Source organism: Solanum stenotomum, chromosome 6, assembly GCF_019186545.1.
Source record: "Solanum stenotomum isolate F172 chromosome 6, ASM1918654v1, whole genome shotgun sequence".
Lineage (NCBI taxonomy): Eukaryota > Viridiplantae > Streptophyta > Magnoliopsida > Solanales > Solanaceae > Solanum > Solanum stenotomum.
The window spans coordinates 54029809-54047055 of NC_064287.1; the positions used below are offsets into that span (position 1 = coordinate 54029809).

At 29.8% G+C, this 17247-nt stretch overlaps 1 protein-coding gene, 1 non-coding gene and 2 pseudogenes across 2 annotated transcripts; all 4 read right to left on the reverse strand.

Moving 5' to 3' along the window:
* Nucleotides 1–485: 485 nt before the first annotated feature.
* Nucleotides 486–6583, reverse strand: LOC125867437 (cytosolic sulfotransferase 12-like; annotated as a pseudogene).
* Nucleotides 486–10560, reverse strand: LOC125867435 (cytosolic sulfotransferase 12-like). Its single transcript, XM_049547937.1, has 2 exons — nucleotides 10365–10560; nucleotides 486–1468 (listed from the first exon to the last, which is right to left on the reverse strand). The coding sequence occupies exons 1-2, from the start codon at nucleotides 10516–10518 to the stop codon at nucleotides 630–632; spliced, it is 993 nt and encodes a 330-aa protein (XP_049403894.1). The 5' UTR covers nucleotides 10519–10560; the 3' UTR covers nucleotides 486–629.
* A 1616-nt stretch (nucleotides 10561–12176) lies between these two features.
* Nucleotides 12177–13239, reverse strand: LOC125867432 (cytosolic sulfotransferase 12-like; annotated as a pseudogene).
* Nucleotides 13240–14896: 1657 nt separating this feature from the next.
* TRNAV-UAC (transfer RNA valine (anticodon UAC)) lies at nucleotides 14897–14969 on the reverse strand. The gene has a single exon. It is a non-coding gene; the product is annotated as a tRNA-Val (tRNA).
* Nucleotides 14970–17247: the final 2278 nt, after the last annotated feature.

Genomic DNA, 17247 nt, shown 5'->3' on the forward strand with positions numbered 1-17247 from the left:
TTTTGATCAATTGAACAAACTTTTTGAACATCTATTTAACCCATGTTTTGAAGAACACGAGTGATGATTTTTTTTTAAATTACAAAAGTGTTCGAATTGCTCCAAAGTTCCTAGAGACTCATTCAAACTATCTATCTAAGTTCTGAATCATTAACTGGATCTATAAGAACTTTCAAACCTCTATTTCAAGTCCATTTACCTCAAATGTTCTTTTTAATCAATATTTTCGCCTAACATTTAGCTTTTCGTTTTCTTCTCTGATACACATTTGGATGCCTCGAGACTCATGTCACCCGACCTCACAAGTCAAAATTCACATTTCAAGCCCAAAATAAGTGTCAAAACGATTATCGAATGGATCGTTACAAGTCGTTCTTTAATTTGTGCCCTCTCTAAACGTGAGTATATGTGTTGTTCCCTTTTTGTCCATGACAAAACAAAGTAATATGAATTTAATACATAATTTGTAATAATTTGAGTAATGATTAATGAACATCTAAAACAGTACCATTATATTACTAGTAGAATTTTTGTGATATATATGTTCTTGTTACATTAATCTCAAATACACATATCTCAAAAACATATACTCCAATATTATTTTTTGAAGAAAATAAAATAATCCCTAATCAAATATATGAAAATTTCAGTCCAGATCCTTGAAATTTTTGTTCAATGATATAATTGAGTTTCTCACTCATCTCTGTAGTAAAATAACTCTTCCAATCTCCAATTTCTCCTCTACGAAAGAACACTTTATTTTCTTCTCCAGTTGACAACTTTCCAGTTGTATTCACCTCCAAATTGCTCAAATTCTTAAAGCTACTCATTCTTAATATTTCATCTACAACTCCACAATTTTCTTCCTTTATAGAAAATGGACATTCCAAGAATTCAGCCAAACGCTTAAGATGCAATTTTGGTTGTTCTTTAATTTCTTCATACATCAAGAAAAGTACTTTGTTAGGATTTTCTATGCTTTGTTTCCAATAATCTAACACGTGATCCCAAAATGGACCATAAAAGCTCACCCCCTTACAAAAAAGACCAAACATTTCTTCAATGGAATTGGTATCTTTGTGATGAAGTATTAAGTTGTTTGCAAAATGCCACATAGAAATGAAAGTGTCCTTAGGATTCCTACATAAGTAAACAAGTTTGGTTTTCGAATCTTGGACAGATTTTGGTAATGAAGCAAAGGGCAAATGAGTTGACAAGAGTCTAGGAGTGGTGAAGGATGAGAAATCAAGGACTTGTCCATCAACATAGAGTGTAAGTTCCAAGTATGGAACAAGATCATGAGGGTTCTTAATAAGTAAAGGGTGATTTTGTTCAAAAATAGGATGTTTTACTCGATTCACTAAACCAAATAAAAGTGCTTTTAGCCAAGTGGTTCCTGATTTAGGAGTTGTAACAAGGATGATATCACTATCTTGAGCTTGAAATTGTTGTTGACAAGCAATCACACCTTAAATGATTCTTGGTGTTGCCCAAAAACCTTGGTAATTGTAGATATGTGATAGAAGCCATCCTCTTTCTTTTGGTAGAGTTAAGAGCAATTTCTTAGAGTACTCATCACTAAGTTCATCCTCTTGTAAATACTTGGGAGGAATTTGGGGTGAAGTTTGAGATTTACTCATATTTATTTATTACTATTACTACTATATATAAGAGGTCAGGAAAGCAGTTGTTCGTCAATATGTTTGCTTTCCTAACCAGGGGCAATATGGGTATTTTCTTTATTATTCTACCCAGCTTCTTTACGGTTGTTAAATCTTTTCATTTGACATAAAAAATCGTTTATATTTTCTTTTTTTAACTTGCCTGAGCCGACAAGTTATTGACCCCACCTTTTCAATTTTGCTTTGCATTTATTTCATTGTCAATAGATATGGATCCCACCTTAGCATACCATTACTTTCTTTTATTTCTTGCCTCACAAATGTTAATTACGCAATTTATAAATTGTATATTACAAAAATGTTACCTACTTAAATTTGTTCAAATTTTGTAGTTGTCCTCTCTATTATAATTTATTTGTCTTACTTTTTTTTAATTAATCGTATATTCAAAGATTATATTGAAGATACTATAAATTATTATAATTAGCAATTTAAAATATTTTATTATAAATTTGAAAATTATGTAACATACACTATAAATTACAATAATTAACCACTTAAATATTTATACTATCTAATAAGAGTTTTACTTTCTTTTCTAATTAATCGTATATTCAAAGATTACGTTGAAGATACTATAAATATTCATAAGTAACAAATATATTATTGTAAATTTGAAAATTACGTAACATACGCTATAAATTACAATAATAACAACTTAAAATATTTATACTATCTAATAAGAGTCTTACTTTCTTTTTTTAATTAATCCTATATTCAAAGATTACGTTGAAGATAATATAAATAATTATAATTAACAACTTAAAATATTTTATTGTAAATTTGAAAATTACGTAACATACGCTATAAATTACAATAATTAACAACTTATAATATTTATAGTATCTAATAAAAGGCTACAAAACACTACTATTAAACATACGAGATATGTTTAAAAATTCTATAAATCACAATAATTAACAACTTAAAATATTCTATTATAACTAAAATGATGTTAAAGTATTATAAATCACATTAATTAACAACTTAAAATATTCTACTATAACTAAAATGATGTTAAAGTATTATAAATCACATTAATTAACAACTTAAAATATTTTTTTTAAAAAATAGAAAAAAATTAGTTGACTCTTAAAATTCTATCGGTGACACGTGAATTTAAATAGATGGAACAATATATATTATTGAAAGTTACGTAAACCATACTATAATTAACAACTGAAAATACTTAAAAGAACATATAAGAAATTTGGTGGACTCTCCTAATTCCGTATGTCTAATATAAGTTGGAACAAAAGGAGTAACATATATTATTAGAAAATGACATAAAAAAAAAATTACAAATCATAACAAATTAACAACTTAAAATATTTTTGAAAAAACATACCAAAAATTAGTTGACTCTCCAAATTTCATAAGTATCACATAAATTGAGATTAAAAATTAACATATATTACGTCTGTACTGACACGAATACCTAATATCTAGTATATATAGAGAGAGCTAAATCACCAGCCATGTGATAGCAATAATTGAATATAGGCCTAACCTATCGATGGCCCCTTAAAGTTGGCACTAATTTTCATTTAGACACTTTAACTGGGCTTTGTTCATTTTAGACACCTTATGTCGGGTTTCACTATGTCATTTTGACACTTTTTACTTACATGGCTTAGTAAGTGTAATACACTTGTTGAGCGCGCGTGAAAAACCTATTTAGTCGATTTTTTAATTATTTTTTTCTTCTTCTTTCCCATTTTCAGCCACCATTTTTGCAAACTTAAATATCCAACATGGTGAATAAAAATAGTTACAATAAAATGATGGAAACTATTTTAGAAATTTAGGAATAAACCCATTTCAAGACTAAATATTAAATTATTCATGAGATTCTTTCTTGAAAGAATTCAATATTTAAAGAGGAGTAAGTTTAATTTTTGGTGAATTATAAACCTGCTAATTAGGGTAAAATTTTATTTTTTTTTCTTGAAGACACTAATAAAAAAGAAAGAGTATGTAGGTGCCCAGTTGCTTTAGCAAAAAAGAGATGGAGGTATTTGGAGAAGACAATGGGGTGGGGGAACGGGTATGTGCAGATTTTTCTGCAAATGAGTATGGGTTTTTGGAGAAGACAATTGGGGGGGGGGGGGGGGGGGGGGGGGNGGGGTCATGTGAGGATTTTATTGATTTAATTTGTTTTTAAAAAATTGTTTGGGCAAAAATCCACGTGTCATTGAGTCATTGGTTACTTTGTATTTTTACTCAAAATTCATTATCTACAAATTGTTTTTGACAAATGTTGTCATTTAATTCGACACTTTACACGTCATTCGCGAGTGTAACACACACCTCATATATTTTTGTTGATTGGCAAAAGAGTGTCAAAATGACGACACAGCGAGACCCTACATGAGGTGTTTAAAATGAACATCGCCCACTTGAGGTGCCTAAGTGAAACTTTGTGCCAATTTTAAGGGGCCACCGATGGGTTAGACCTTGAATATATAAAGAGCTAAATCACCAGCCATGTGATAGCAATAATTGAATATATATATAGAGAGAGAGAGAGAGAGCGCGCGCTAAATCACCAACCATGTGATAGCAATAATTGAGCTAAGCTTGAATCCAATCCTAGGGCTTGTCTGACTTTATAATTCTTATCATTTCAAATATAAAAATAGCCTCTCAAGGATTAAGAATGCACCTTGCTCAAAAATAATAACTAACACATTTGAGAATAAATTCGTACACTCTTCACTTAGACCCTCTTGATCTTGTAAGTGTTTGGGAAGAGATGTTATGATTTTGAAGATTGAGTGTTTTCTTCTAATTTGTATGATGAAGGTTTATTCATAAGTGTATATATATAGAAAGAACTAGACAAGAAACTTCAAATAAAGCTCTTGTTTTTTTACATTACATTAACAATGTTGTTGTTGTGGGGTCAGGTTAGAAAACACTTCTTTTTCCCTACTAATAATTGAAAAGCAAAGCAAGAGAACTAGACAAAGCACTTCAGAGATGGCTCTTAATTAGGCATATCTATGGGTAAAAAATTAGTAACGAAAAAAAAATACACATATTTAGTAATAAAATTGTTAGTTGTATTATTAAAAATTTTATCAGAAAAGTTTAATTGAATAAAACCTTGATTAAAGAGAAAGAGTACATCAAATATTTTACTTAATCACTTAATATCGAAGAAATGATGCATTCTAATCTTGTATATCAATTTCTTGAACATTGAGGTCGATAATGCCTTGAAAACAAATCCACTTAATTATCGCTTGAACAAACTTTTTGAACATCTATTTAATCCATCTTTTGAAAAACACGAGTGATGATTTTTTTTAAAATTACACAAGTGTTCAAATTGCTCCAAAGTTCTTAGAGACTCATTCAAACTATCTAAGTTCTGAATCATTATCTGGATTTATAAGAACTTTCAAACCTCTATTTCAAGTCCATTTACCTCAAATGTTGTTTTTGATCAATTTTTTTGTCCTTACATCTAGTTTTTCGTTTTCTTCTCTGAAATGCATTGGATGCCTCGAGACTCATGTCACCCGACCCCACAAGTCAAAATTCACATTTCAAACCCATAATAAGTGTCAAAACGGTTATCGAATGGATCGTTACAAGTCGTTCTTTAATTTGTGGTCTCTCTAAATGTGAGTATATGTGTTGTTCCCTTTTTGTCCATGACAAAACAAAGTAATATGAATTTAATACATAATTTGTAATAATTTGAGTATTGATTAATGAACATCTAAAACAGTACCATTATATTACTAGTAGAATTTTTGTGATATATATGTTCTTGTTACATTAATCTCAAATACGCATATCTCAAATACATGTACTCCAATATTATTTTTCAAAACACATGAAATAACCCCTAATTAAATGTATGAAAATTTCAGTCCAGATCCTTGAAATTTTTGTTCAATGATATAATTGAGTTTCTCACTCATCTCTGTAGTAAAATGATTCTTCCAATCTCCAATTTCTCCTCTCCGAAAGAACACTTTATTTTCCTCTCCAGTTGTATTCACCTCCAAATTGCTCAAATTCTTAAAGCTACACATTCTTAATATTTCCTCTACAACTCCACAATTTTCTTCCTTTATAGAAAATGGACATTCCAAGAATTCAGCTAAGCGTTTAATCTGAATGTTTGGTTATTCTTTAATTTCTTCATAAATCAAGAAAAGTACTTTGTTAGGATTTTCTATACTTGCTTTCCAATAATCTAACACGTGATCCCAAAATGGACCATAAACGCTCAAACAATTGCAAAAAAGATCAAACACTTTTCCAATGGAATTGGTATCTTTGTGATGAAGTCTTAAGTTGTTTGCAAAATGCCACATGGAAATGAAAGTGTCCTTAGGATTCCTACATAAGTAAACAAGTTTGGTTTTTGAATCTTGGACAGATTTTGGTAATGAAGCAAAGCGCAAATGAGTTGACAAGAGTCTAGGTGTGGTGAAGGATGAGAAATCAGGGACTTGTCCATCAACATAGAGTGTAAGTTCCAAGAATGGAACAAGATCATGAGGACTCTTGATAAGTAAAGGGTGATTTTGTTCAAAAATAGGATGTTTTACTCGATTCACATAACCAAATAAAAGTGCTTTTAGCCAAGTGATTCCTGATTTAGGAGTTGTAACAAGGATAATATCACTATCTTGAGCCTGAAATTGTTGTTGACAAGCAATCACACCTTGAACGATTCGTGGTGTTGCCCAAAAACCTTGGTAATTATAGATATGTGATGCAAGCCATCCTCTTTCTTTTGGTAGAGTTAAGAGCAATTTCGTACACTCATCACTAAGTTCATCCTCTTGTAAATACTTGGGAGGAATTTGGGGAGAAGCTTGAGATTTTGACATGTTTTAAAGTGTATAGAGGAGTGTTTCGTTTAGTTTGTAGGTTGAAGATTTACTCATATATATTACTACTATATATAAGAGACTAGGGAAGCAATTGTTCGTCAATATGTCTACTTCCCTAGCCACGGGCAATATGGGTATTTTCTGTATTATTATACCCAGCTTCTTTATGGTTGTACATTCTTATCATTTGACATAAAAATTCGTTTATATATTTTTTTTTAACTTGCCTGAGCCGAAAATGTTAATTCCATTTGACAATTCCATTCCTTTCTTTTATTTCTTGCCTCACAAATGTTAATTACTCAATTTATAAATTGTCTATTACAAAAATGTTACCTACTTAAATTTGTTCAAATTTTGTTGTTGTCCACTCTATTTTAATTTATTTGTTTTACTTTTTTTTTAATTAATCGTATATTCAAAGATTATATTGAAGATACTATAAATTATTCTAATTAACAACTTAAAATATTTTATTATAAATTTGAAAATTACGTAACATACACTATAAATTACAATAATTAAACACTTAAATATTTATACTATCTAATAAGAGTCTTACTTTCTTTTCTAATTAATCGTATATTCAAAGATTACATTAAAGATACTATAAATATTTATAAGTAACAAAACTTAAAATATATTATTGTAAATTTGAAAATTACGTAACATACGCTATAAATTACAATAATTAACAACTTAAAATATTTATAGTATCTAATAAGAAGCTACAAAACACTACTTTTAAACATACGAGATATGTTTAAAAATTCTATAAATCACAATAATTAACAATTTAAAATATTCTATTATAACTAAAATGAAGTTAAAGTATTATAAATCACATTAATTAACAACTTAAAATATTTTTAAAAAAAAATAGAAAAAATTTAGTTGACTTTTAAAATTCTATCGGTGACACATGAATTTAAATAGATGGAACAATATATATTATTGAAAGTTGCGTAAACCATACTATAATTAACAACTGAAAATACTTAAAAGAATATATAAGAAATTTGGTGGACTCTCCTAATTCCGTATGTCTAATATAAGTTGGAACAAAAGGAGTAACATATATTACTCAAAAATGACGTAAAAAAAATTACAAATCATAACAAATTAACAACTTAAAATATTTTAAAAAAAACATACCAAAAAATTAGTTGACTAAATCACCAGCCATGTGATAGCAATAATTGAATATGTATATATATAGAGCTAAATCACCAGCCGTGTGATAGCAATAATTGAATATATATATGTAGAGAGCGCTAAATCACCACCCATACGATATCAATATTTGAGCTAGCTTGAGTCCAATCCTAGGGCTTGTCTGACTTTATGGTTCTTATCATTTCAGATATAAAATAGTCTCTCAAACTTTATTAGGTAGGAGTAAGGATTAAGATGGCATCTTGCTCAAAAACAATACTAATACATCAGAGAATAATCGAAAGTTTGCGATTGTCAGAAATAAAAATATGAATCTAAATTTAAAGTCAAGAATTTTATATACTGAATCCTATAAATATAATTTTTTTTAATTTACTATTAGGTTATCGATTAACCCATTAAGGAAAAAAAATCTCAAATCATTAAAAATCGATAATCCAATAATACAAAAAATAAAACCTTTAAACCAATAACTTTTTTTTATTTGAATTATCGGTTTGTGTTCGATTTTGAATCGCTCGGATAAAAAAGGGTGTTTGCAACCATCATTTAGCATTTAAGCGCTAACGTGTTCATATATATAAATAAGACTTACATAAATCTCATAGTTTTAATATGAACTTACTATCTATCCCTCATTAGTTTGTAATTACATTAATCCCTTAAAAAGTAACACAAACCGAATACATAATATGTAGTTCGGATACATTAAAGAGTATCTCAGATATATTATAACATAAACCGGATACATAATATGTAGCTCAGATACATTAAAAACTAGATCGGATACATAATATGTAGCTTGGATACATTAAATACTGGCTCGGATACATTAATATGTAGCTCAGATACATTAAAGAAATAAGGGATTTTAGAGGTTTTTAGAAATAGAAGGGGCTATTGGAAATAAGGGAAACATAAGACGTGTATTTCAGTAATTTTTCCTATAAATAAATATATATCCATTTTAAATTTTACAACTCCAACTAATAAATTAACTACCCATAAAAAAAAATAAATGCAAGATATATATATATATGGGTGTGGGGGTGGGGGGCATGGGCGGGGAAATAAAATAGTGTAAAAACTAGGTAGATGCTGATATAGTTGGTTGATGTTTGATATAAGATGATTTGTACTCATAATTAGCTTAATTTATTTAGGGTCAATTTAGTAATTTGATAAAATGCATTATTGTTTCACTAATCCTTCAAGATATGCCTTTTGCAATCATTTGAAAAAAAGAATTAAAAAGGAAATGGAAGGAGAAATACCAATAAGTTATTCCTTATTTTATAAAGAAGAAAAAATAGCAAGAGCGACTTTTTCAAACTTGAAATTCATCTTCAAAAAATAAAATAAAAACTTCAAAAAATCAATCTGATATATAATTAAATGGTGTTTCGAAATTTCTTTGTTGAATAGAAGTGGAAAAAATTGTATGGACAAACATAAGCATAGTAAAAAATATATGTATAATGATTTGATAGAAAGTGCTTTCTCTCGAATAATGCTCTACACAACTCTAATCAAAATTAATCGATTTTAATACGAATACTAGACACTCTCAAATCGAAAAGGAAAACGATCGTACAATAAAAAGCACCATTTGCGACCAAATAAAGATATATGATTTTATACATATTTTTCAACAATTTAAGTCGTGAACATAATTGTGTCAGTACTACAATAAAACTCTTGTAGTATGTTCTTATTACAATATTAATCTCAAATACAACTGCTTCAATTCAACATTGACTTTCAAAACAAATAATTGCATTCAATTGACATAGAATCTTAATGCCTAATCAGATGTATGAAAACTTTATTCTAGATCATTGAAACTTTTGTTCAATAATATGATCGAGTTTTTCACTCATTTCTGTGGTAAAATAATTCTTCCAATCACCAACTTCTCCTTTACGAAAGAACACTTTATTTTCTGTTCCAGTTGACAATTTTCCATTTGTATTCACCTCCAAGTTGCTCAAATTCTCAAAGCTACACATTCTTAATATTTCATCCATCACTCCACAATTTTCTTCCTCTATGGAAAATGGACATTCCAAAAATTCAGCCAAGCGTTTAAGCTGAAGTTTGGGCTACACTTTAATTTCTTCATACATCAAGAAAAGTACTTTGTTAGGCTTTTCTATACTTTGTTTCCAATAATCTAATATGTGATTCCAAAACGGATCATAAGGGCTCACCCCCTTACAAAAAGATTCAAATATTTCTTCAATGGAATGGATATCAATGTGATGAAGTCTTAAATTGTTTGTAAAATGCCACATAGAAATAAAAGTGTCCTTAGGATTCCTACACAAGTAAACAAGTTTGGTTTCTAAATCTTGGACAGATTTTGGCAATGAAGCAAAGGGCATATGAGTTGACAAGAGTCTAGGTGAAGTGAAAGATGCAAAATTAGGGACAAGATCATCAACATAGAGTCTAATTTCCAAGAATGGAATAAGATCATGAGGGTTCTTAACAAGTAAAGGGTGATTTTGTTCAATAATAGGATATTTCATTCGATTCACTAAAACAAATAAAAGTGATTTTAACCAAGTGGTTCCTGATTTAGGAGGTGTAACAAGGATGATATCACTATCTTGAGCTTGAAATTGTTGTTGACAAGCAATCACACCTTGAATTATTCTTGGCGATGCCCAAAAACCTTGATAGTTGTAAATATATGATCCCATCCATCCTTTTTCTTTTGGTAAGACTGAGAAAAAATTCTTACACTCTTCACTTAGACCCTCTTGATCTTGTAAGTGTTTGGGAAGGGATGTTGTCATGGTTTTAAAGATTGAGTGTTTTCTTCTAATTTGTATGATGAAGGTGTATTCATAAGTGTATATATAGAATTAAAGAACTAGACAAGAAACTTCAAATAAAGCTCTTGTTTTGTTACATTACATTAGCAATGTTGTTGTGGGGTCAGGTTAGAAAACACTTCTTTTTCCCAACTAATAATTGAAAAGCAAAGCAAGAGAACTAGACAAAGCACTTCAGAGATAGCTCTTAATTAAGCATATCTATGGGTAAAATAATTAGTAAAGAAAAAAATACACATATTTAGTAATAAAATTGTTAGTTGTCTTATTAAAAATTTTATCAGAAAAGTTTAATTGGATAAAATCTTGATTAGGGAGAAAATAGTCCATCACGTATTTTCCTATTCTTGATTAAAATATCACTTAATATCCGAAAATGATGCATTCTTCTTGAATATTGAGGTTGACAATGCCTTGTGAACAAATCCGCTTAAATATCACTTGAACAGACTTTTTTAACATCTATTTCACTCATCTTTTCAAGAACATGAGTGATGATTTTTTTTTAATTACATAAGTGTTCGAATTGCTCCAGAGTTCCTTGAGACTCGTTCAAACTATCTATCTATGTTTTAAATTGTTATCTGAACCTCTAAAAACTTTCAAACCTCTATTTCAAGTCCACTTACCTCAAATATTAATTTTTGATCATTTTTTTAAACCTAACATCTAGTTTTTTGTTTTCTTTTCTGATACACATCTGGATGCCTTGAAACATGCAATAAGTGTCAAAACGATTATTGAACGGATCGTTACAAGTCGTCCTCTAATCTGTACTCTCTCTAAACATGAGTGTATACATATATATAGAGAGAGAATGTTGTGCCCTTTTTGTGCATAAGAAAATAAAGTAATATGAATTTTATACATAATTTGTAATAATTTGAGTAATGAACATATAAATCAGTACCATTATTACTACAATAGAACTTTTGTGATATATATGTTCTTCAGGGGCGGCTCAACATAATTTGAGGCCTAAAGCAAAATTTTAATTAGAGGCCTAAAATCTAGATAAACTTTCTTTGTATTTATTTATTTTTCTAAATTTTTAGATGTAAATTACTACTAAATATCTTTTATATAAATAATTTTTTTAAATACTTTTTTCAATTATTATTTTAGGTAAGATTTTATTAATTCAACATTGAAAAACATCCTTTTATTAAGACAATTATTATATGAATTATGAACATAATTCTATAAGTAATAAGTTGATAAACTTTAAAGATAAGAGTTAGAATCATAGAATCTAATTCAAAAAGTTGATAACTTTGTATGCCTACTTTAATATGAAAATTTACGAAGAAATAAAAAAAGAATTTGTAATTTACTTTGTTCAACACTTTTCGACTATTGATTCATATTTTTGAGAGTGTATTCCTCTAACTATCAAAGATTTGAAAAAATAGAGTGCAAAAAAGAGTTAAAAATAATAAATAATGTGAGTGTTAGCGAAAAAAATGTAAGAGTCCAAAACAATGTTTTCTTGATTTCTTCTATTTTAATGGAATTAAAATACATAATTTTTTATTTGTAGAAATTTGAGGCCCCCAAAAACGGGGGGCCTGAGGCCAATGCCTTAAATTTTATAAGCAAGAGCCGCCCCTGATGTTCTTATTACATCGATTCCAAACACACATACTCCAACATTGATTTTCAAAACAAATAACCCCTAATCAATTGTATGAAAATTTCAGTCCAGATCCTTGAAATTTTTGTTCAATGATACAATTGAATTTCTCACTCATCTCTGTAGTAAAATAATTTTTCCAATCTCCAATTTCTCCTCTACGAAAGAACACTTTATTTTCCTCTCCAGTTGACAACTTCCCAGTTGTATTCACCTCCAAATTGCTCAAATTCTTAAAGCTACACGTTCTCAATATTTCATCTACAACTCCACAATTTTCTTCCTTTATAGAAAATGGGCATTCCAAGAATTCAGCTAAGCGTTTAAGATACATTTTTGGTTGTTCTTTAATTTCTTCATACATCAAGAAAAATACTCTGTTAGGATTTTCTATGCTTTGTTTCCAATAATCTAACACGTGGTCCCAAAATGGACCATAAACGCTCATCCCCTTACAATAAAGATCAAACATTTCTTCAATCGAACTGCTATCTTTGTGATGAAGTCTTAAGTTGTTTGCAAAATGCCACATAGAAATGAAAGTGTCCTTAGGATTCCTACATAAGTAAACAAGTTTGGTTTTTGAACCTTGTGCAGATTTAATTTGGTAATGAAGCAAAGGGCAAATGAGTTGACAAGAGTCTAGGTGTGGTGAAGGATGAGAAATCAGGGACTTGTCCATCAACATAGAGTGTAAGTTCCAAGAATGGAACAAGATCATGAGGGTTCTTGTTAAGTAAAGGGTGATTTTGTTCAAACATAGGATGTTTCATTCGATTCACCAAAGCGAATAAAAGTGATTTTAACCAAATAGTTCCTGATTTCGGATTTGTAACAAGAAAGATATCACTATCTTGAGCTTGAAATTGTTGTTGACACGCAATCACACCTTGAAGCAATCTTGGTGATATCCAAAAACCTTGGTAATTATAGATATATGATCCAATCCATCCTTTTTCTTTTGGTAGGATAGGGAGCAATTTCTTACACTCTTCACTTAGGCTATCCTTTTTTAAATATTTGGGAGGAAAAGTTTGAGATGTTGTCATGATAATTTTGAGAATTGAATATTTTCTTCTAATTATGGGTTTTTATAACATATAGGCATGGATACACTTATAATAGTATCTCATACACTTCATGTGAGCTCACCACTTCACATTTTTTATGTCTTTCTATCAGTAATAATTACTCATTCATGTTTTTCATGCCTTTTTATTATAGTTATTAGAACTTTTGTTTGTACTAAGAGTGTGCATAAACGTGAGTGTCAATACTTAGTGTGACAGTTAGGGGGGTACAAAATCAAATCAAAAATCGAATTAAACCGCAAATCGAGTCAAATAAATAAAAAAAACTCGACTAATGGTTTGGTTTGACTTGGTTTGGTATTGGAAAAAAAACTTGACTATACTTGGGTTGGTTTGGTTTTAACTAAAAAAAGTCAACTCAAGACCAAACCAACCCGACATTATATATATAATTTTTAAAATTTATTTTATACATAAAAGTATTTACTTTGATGTAATTTCTAAATATTACTTATATTTTTTCATAATTTTATCTTTTAACATATTTTTTTCAAGTTTTTTTAAACTTAAAATTTTGAATGGTCCAATAAAAATTATAGTCCAAAGATATTAGTAATTCTAATAAAGCTCAATTCGAAATCAAATCAATACAATGCTAACAAAATAAATTAATTTCACACTAAGATGACAATAATGTTGAATATTTGTTCTTTAGTTTCATTGGTTTAGACATTTAAAATACATAATCTAATTTTATTTTTTCTTTAATGTTTAATCATGTAACTAATACTTATTTTAGCATGATTTAGTACTTTTAAATTATGATCATTGTCATTGTGACTTTGCAATATTTATTTTATATGATATCATTATTATTTTTTATTGAATATTTTAGTGTCATCACTCATCTCATATTTTCTATTATTTTCTTAAGAAACACCTTAGATAGTTGTATTTTGGTTGGACTAAAGAAATATTTGGAGCACAAGTTAATTATCAATGTTCTATTTGTTGGTCGTTTATATAATGTAAGGTTTTTATTTATATATAATAAGAGAAGAAAATGCTGAATTAGAAAAACTATTTCTTTCTTTCTTTTATTTGGTTTGAAAATGAGATTAAAAGAAAAGAAACAAAAGATTTATTCTCATAATTGAATTTTTCAACCCAAAAAATATTTTATTTTCGTAGTTGTTTTTTCAATTATCATGAGCACAATAAATTGGGCATTGAATTGTACATGGAAGGGGAATTCTTATGGGCCTCCTAAATTTGTTGCAACTTGAAGCCTGTTAATGATGTCTTCATTGACCGCATAATACATAAACGTACTCCTTTAACTTTGCCATAATACATAAATATGTCTTCTAATTTTGTTCTTTATGTATTGAAAAGTTGAATGGACCCACATTTCTATACATGCATTTCTACGAGAATGTCGTGTAAGTAAAAGACGAGACCGAAATACATTATTAACCTAAGCATATGGAAATGAGAAAAGTCTTGTTGGCAGTGCCATCCCAGAAAATGACCCCTACAATAAATGAATGTGAATTCAGTCGAGCTTCAATATGAGTATCGAATACCGGTGGGAAATCAAAACAAATAAATATAAAATAATATAGCGGAAACATTCATTTCCGTCGGGACAAAAAAAAGTAATGTTGATAAAAAATGTTGATGCCCAGGATCGAACTGGGGACCTTCAGTGTGTAAGACTGACGTGATAACCACTACACCACACCAACTCCTTGTTGGCGAAACCTAACTTTCTTATATTTTATTATATAAAAGAAACAAGAAAAAGAATAAAAATTATACAATTTAATATTATTTTTTTAATCTTTTTAAAACAAATTTACCACTAGACAGTGTCTAGCAGTCTTTTATTAAACATAAAAAATATCAATAGGAAGCAAGGGGGGCTAGGCCTTATCTTACTAATCCTAATGAAGTAACTAACTTCTGCTACCTAACAAGCATGAAGAAAACTGGTTGCTAAACTTTCTATTACTAAAGCATGAATTAAAAAAGATTGATTGCCCATCAAAACCCATCAAAAGTAACTTGAAGTATTTTTCTCTTGTCTTCTTCTTCAAACCTATCCAACAACACTTGATGATTCATACCTTCTTTATGGATTTATTGGATCTAGTTGAACCTATTGATACTGTCAAATGGTTTTGCTTTGCATGTCGCACCGGTAGGTGCCTTGGAACAAACTCCTCAGTCATTTTGCCATCCCAACTATGTTGCCTTCCATATGTCTTCTTTTTGCTTTTGTTGCTTCCACTTCTTTGCTGCCTAGGTGATATATCCCCTTCCCTAGCCACTCTATCAAAGCATATGTCCAACATATTGTCTTCCTCATCTTCATCAAGAGAATCCTCACCCAAATCCACTCCATCTTCATCAAGAGAATCCTCACCCAAATCAATTGTATTTGACACTAAGGCACTTGACATATTCTTCCTTGCAAGCACACATTTAGGCACAAATACAGGAGCTTCTGGACTTAATTTGCTATTTTAAGCAGGTGAGACTTTTTTTTCTTGGATCAAATCGTGGTCATTCTCTGTTAACCTTACTTTCTTTCCAATAGTCTTCAATAAAGCATCAAAGATATTCGAACATAATAGGTCTCTTGAGACATTACTAGTATCTTGCCTCTTCTCACTGTCATGAAAATTCCTAGTCGGACCCTTTTCACTACATGGAGAATTATTTTGACTTGTAGGGGAAAGGCTCCGACTACTAGTTGATTTTTTTTTTGTGCAGCCAGTGTCCAGTTTTTAGTTGGATTCTCGTTTTCAACTTGCAAAACATCCTGCCTAGAATTTTCAGCATCTTCAACATCAGATGTATTCATTATTTTTTGTCCTGAATCTATTAATTTTTTCCCTGAATCAACTCGCGGCGCGTCAACCCCAACTATTGGTGTTCCCCTTGCGTTTTAGTTGCATTAGACATCAAATTCAACCCAACTTCTTTTGATTGCACCTCATTAGTAGCAGCCTCTTGGTTATTGCAATCACCTTTGTTTTCGGTAGTTGTTTGAACACCAATTACTTGTATCAACATCCATTGAGTTTACACGATTTTGCTCGAAAGTGAAAGCAACCAATTGTCGATCTAAAGAAGTAGCTTTACTTTGATCGACATCTACAGTCTTTCTTTTTTCATTTAATATCTCTCTCGCATCGCCTTGATACTTTTCGCTATCGGTAGTACCTTTTAAAGCACCTTCAATGGTATCATCAATTTGTTTGTTATTTTGATTTCTTTTTTAAATCAAACGACAACTATCTTCAGCATGACCTTGGTGCTTACAATAATTGCAATACAAAGGTAGATTATCATATGCAATCTCCTGAAAAACTTCGATCAACCTACTAGATTTTCCGTCCACAAACTGCAACCTTATACGATTTGGAAGCTTTTCCATTAGATCAAGTATAACCTTGACCCTAACTGTGCTAGGTCTTGACTTGATTTGAGTAGCTTTATCTATAGCTATTGGTTTCCCAACTGTTGATGCTATAGACAACAAAGAGTTCTTTGCAAACAAATCTGGAGATAAGTTCGGTAAAGAAATCCAAACCATCTAACGTCCTTTCCTCCTTAGGGTTATATCCAATGGACCATGGAAAAACCCTACATTGGTGCTCCTCTCCATTGTAGAGAAGATAATTAACTGAGCGAGATAAAGCTAGTACATAATCTTCATATAGATCAAACCTCAACAAAATTTGTCTTGGAGCAAGTAAGCCAATTAAACAATTGCCCTTGGTACCAAGATATTTCGATAAACTTGACCTTAATACATTCAAATCTGGCAATTAGATGTAAATAAAAGAAAATATATTATTAAAATGTTGCAATTGCTGAGGATCATATTATTATGATATTGTTAACTTATTGCATAACTTTATTCTTTGGGTTAAAATTATATTTTCCAAATATGCTAAAATCATTCATGTGGTGCAAGCATTTAGATCCTGCTACATTTTAATAACCAAATATATA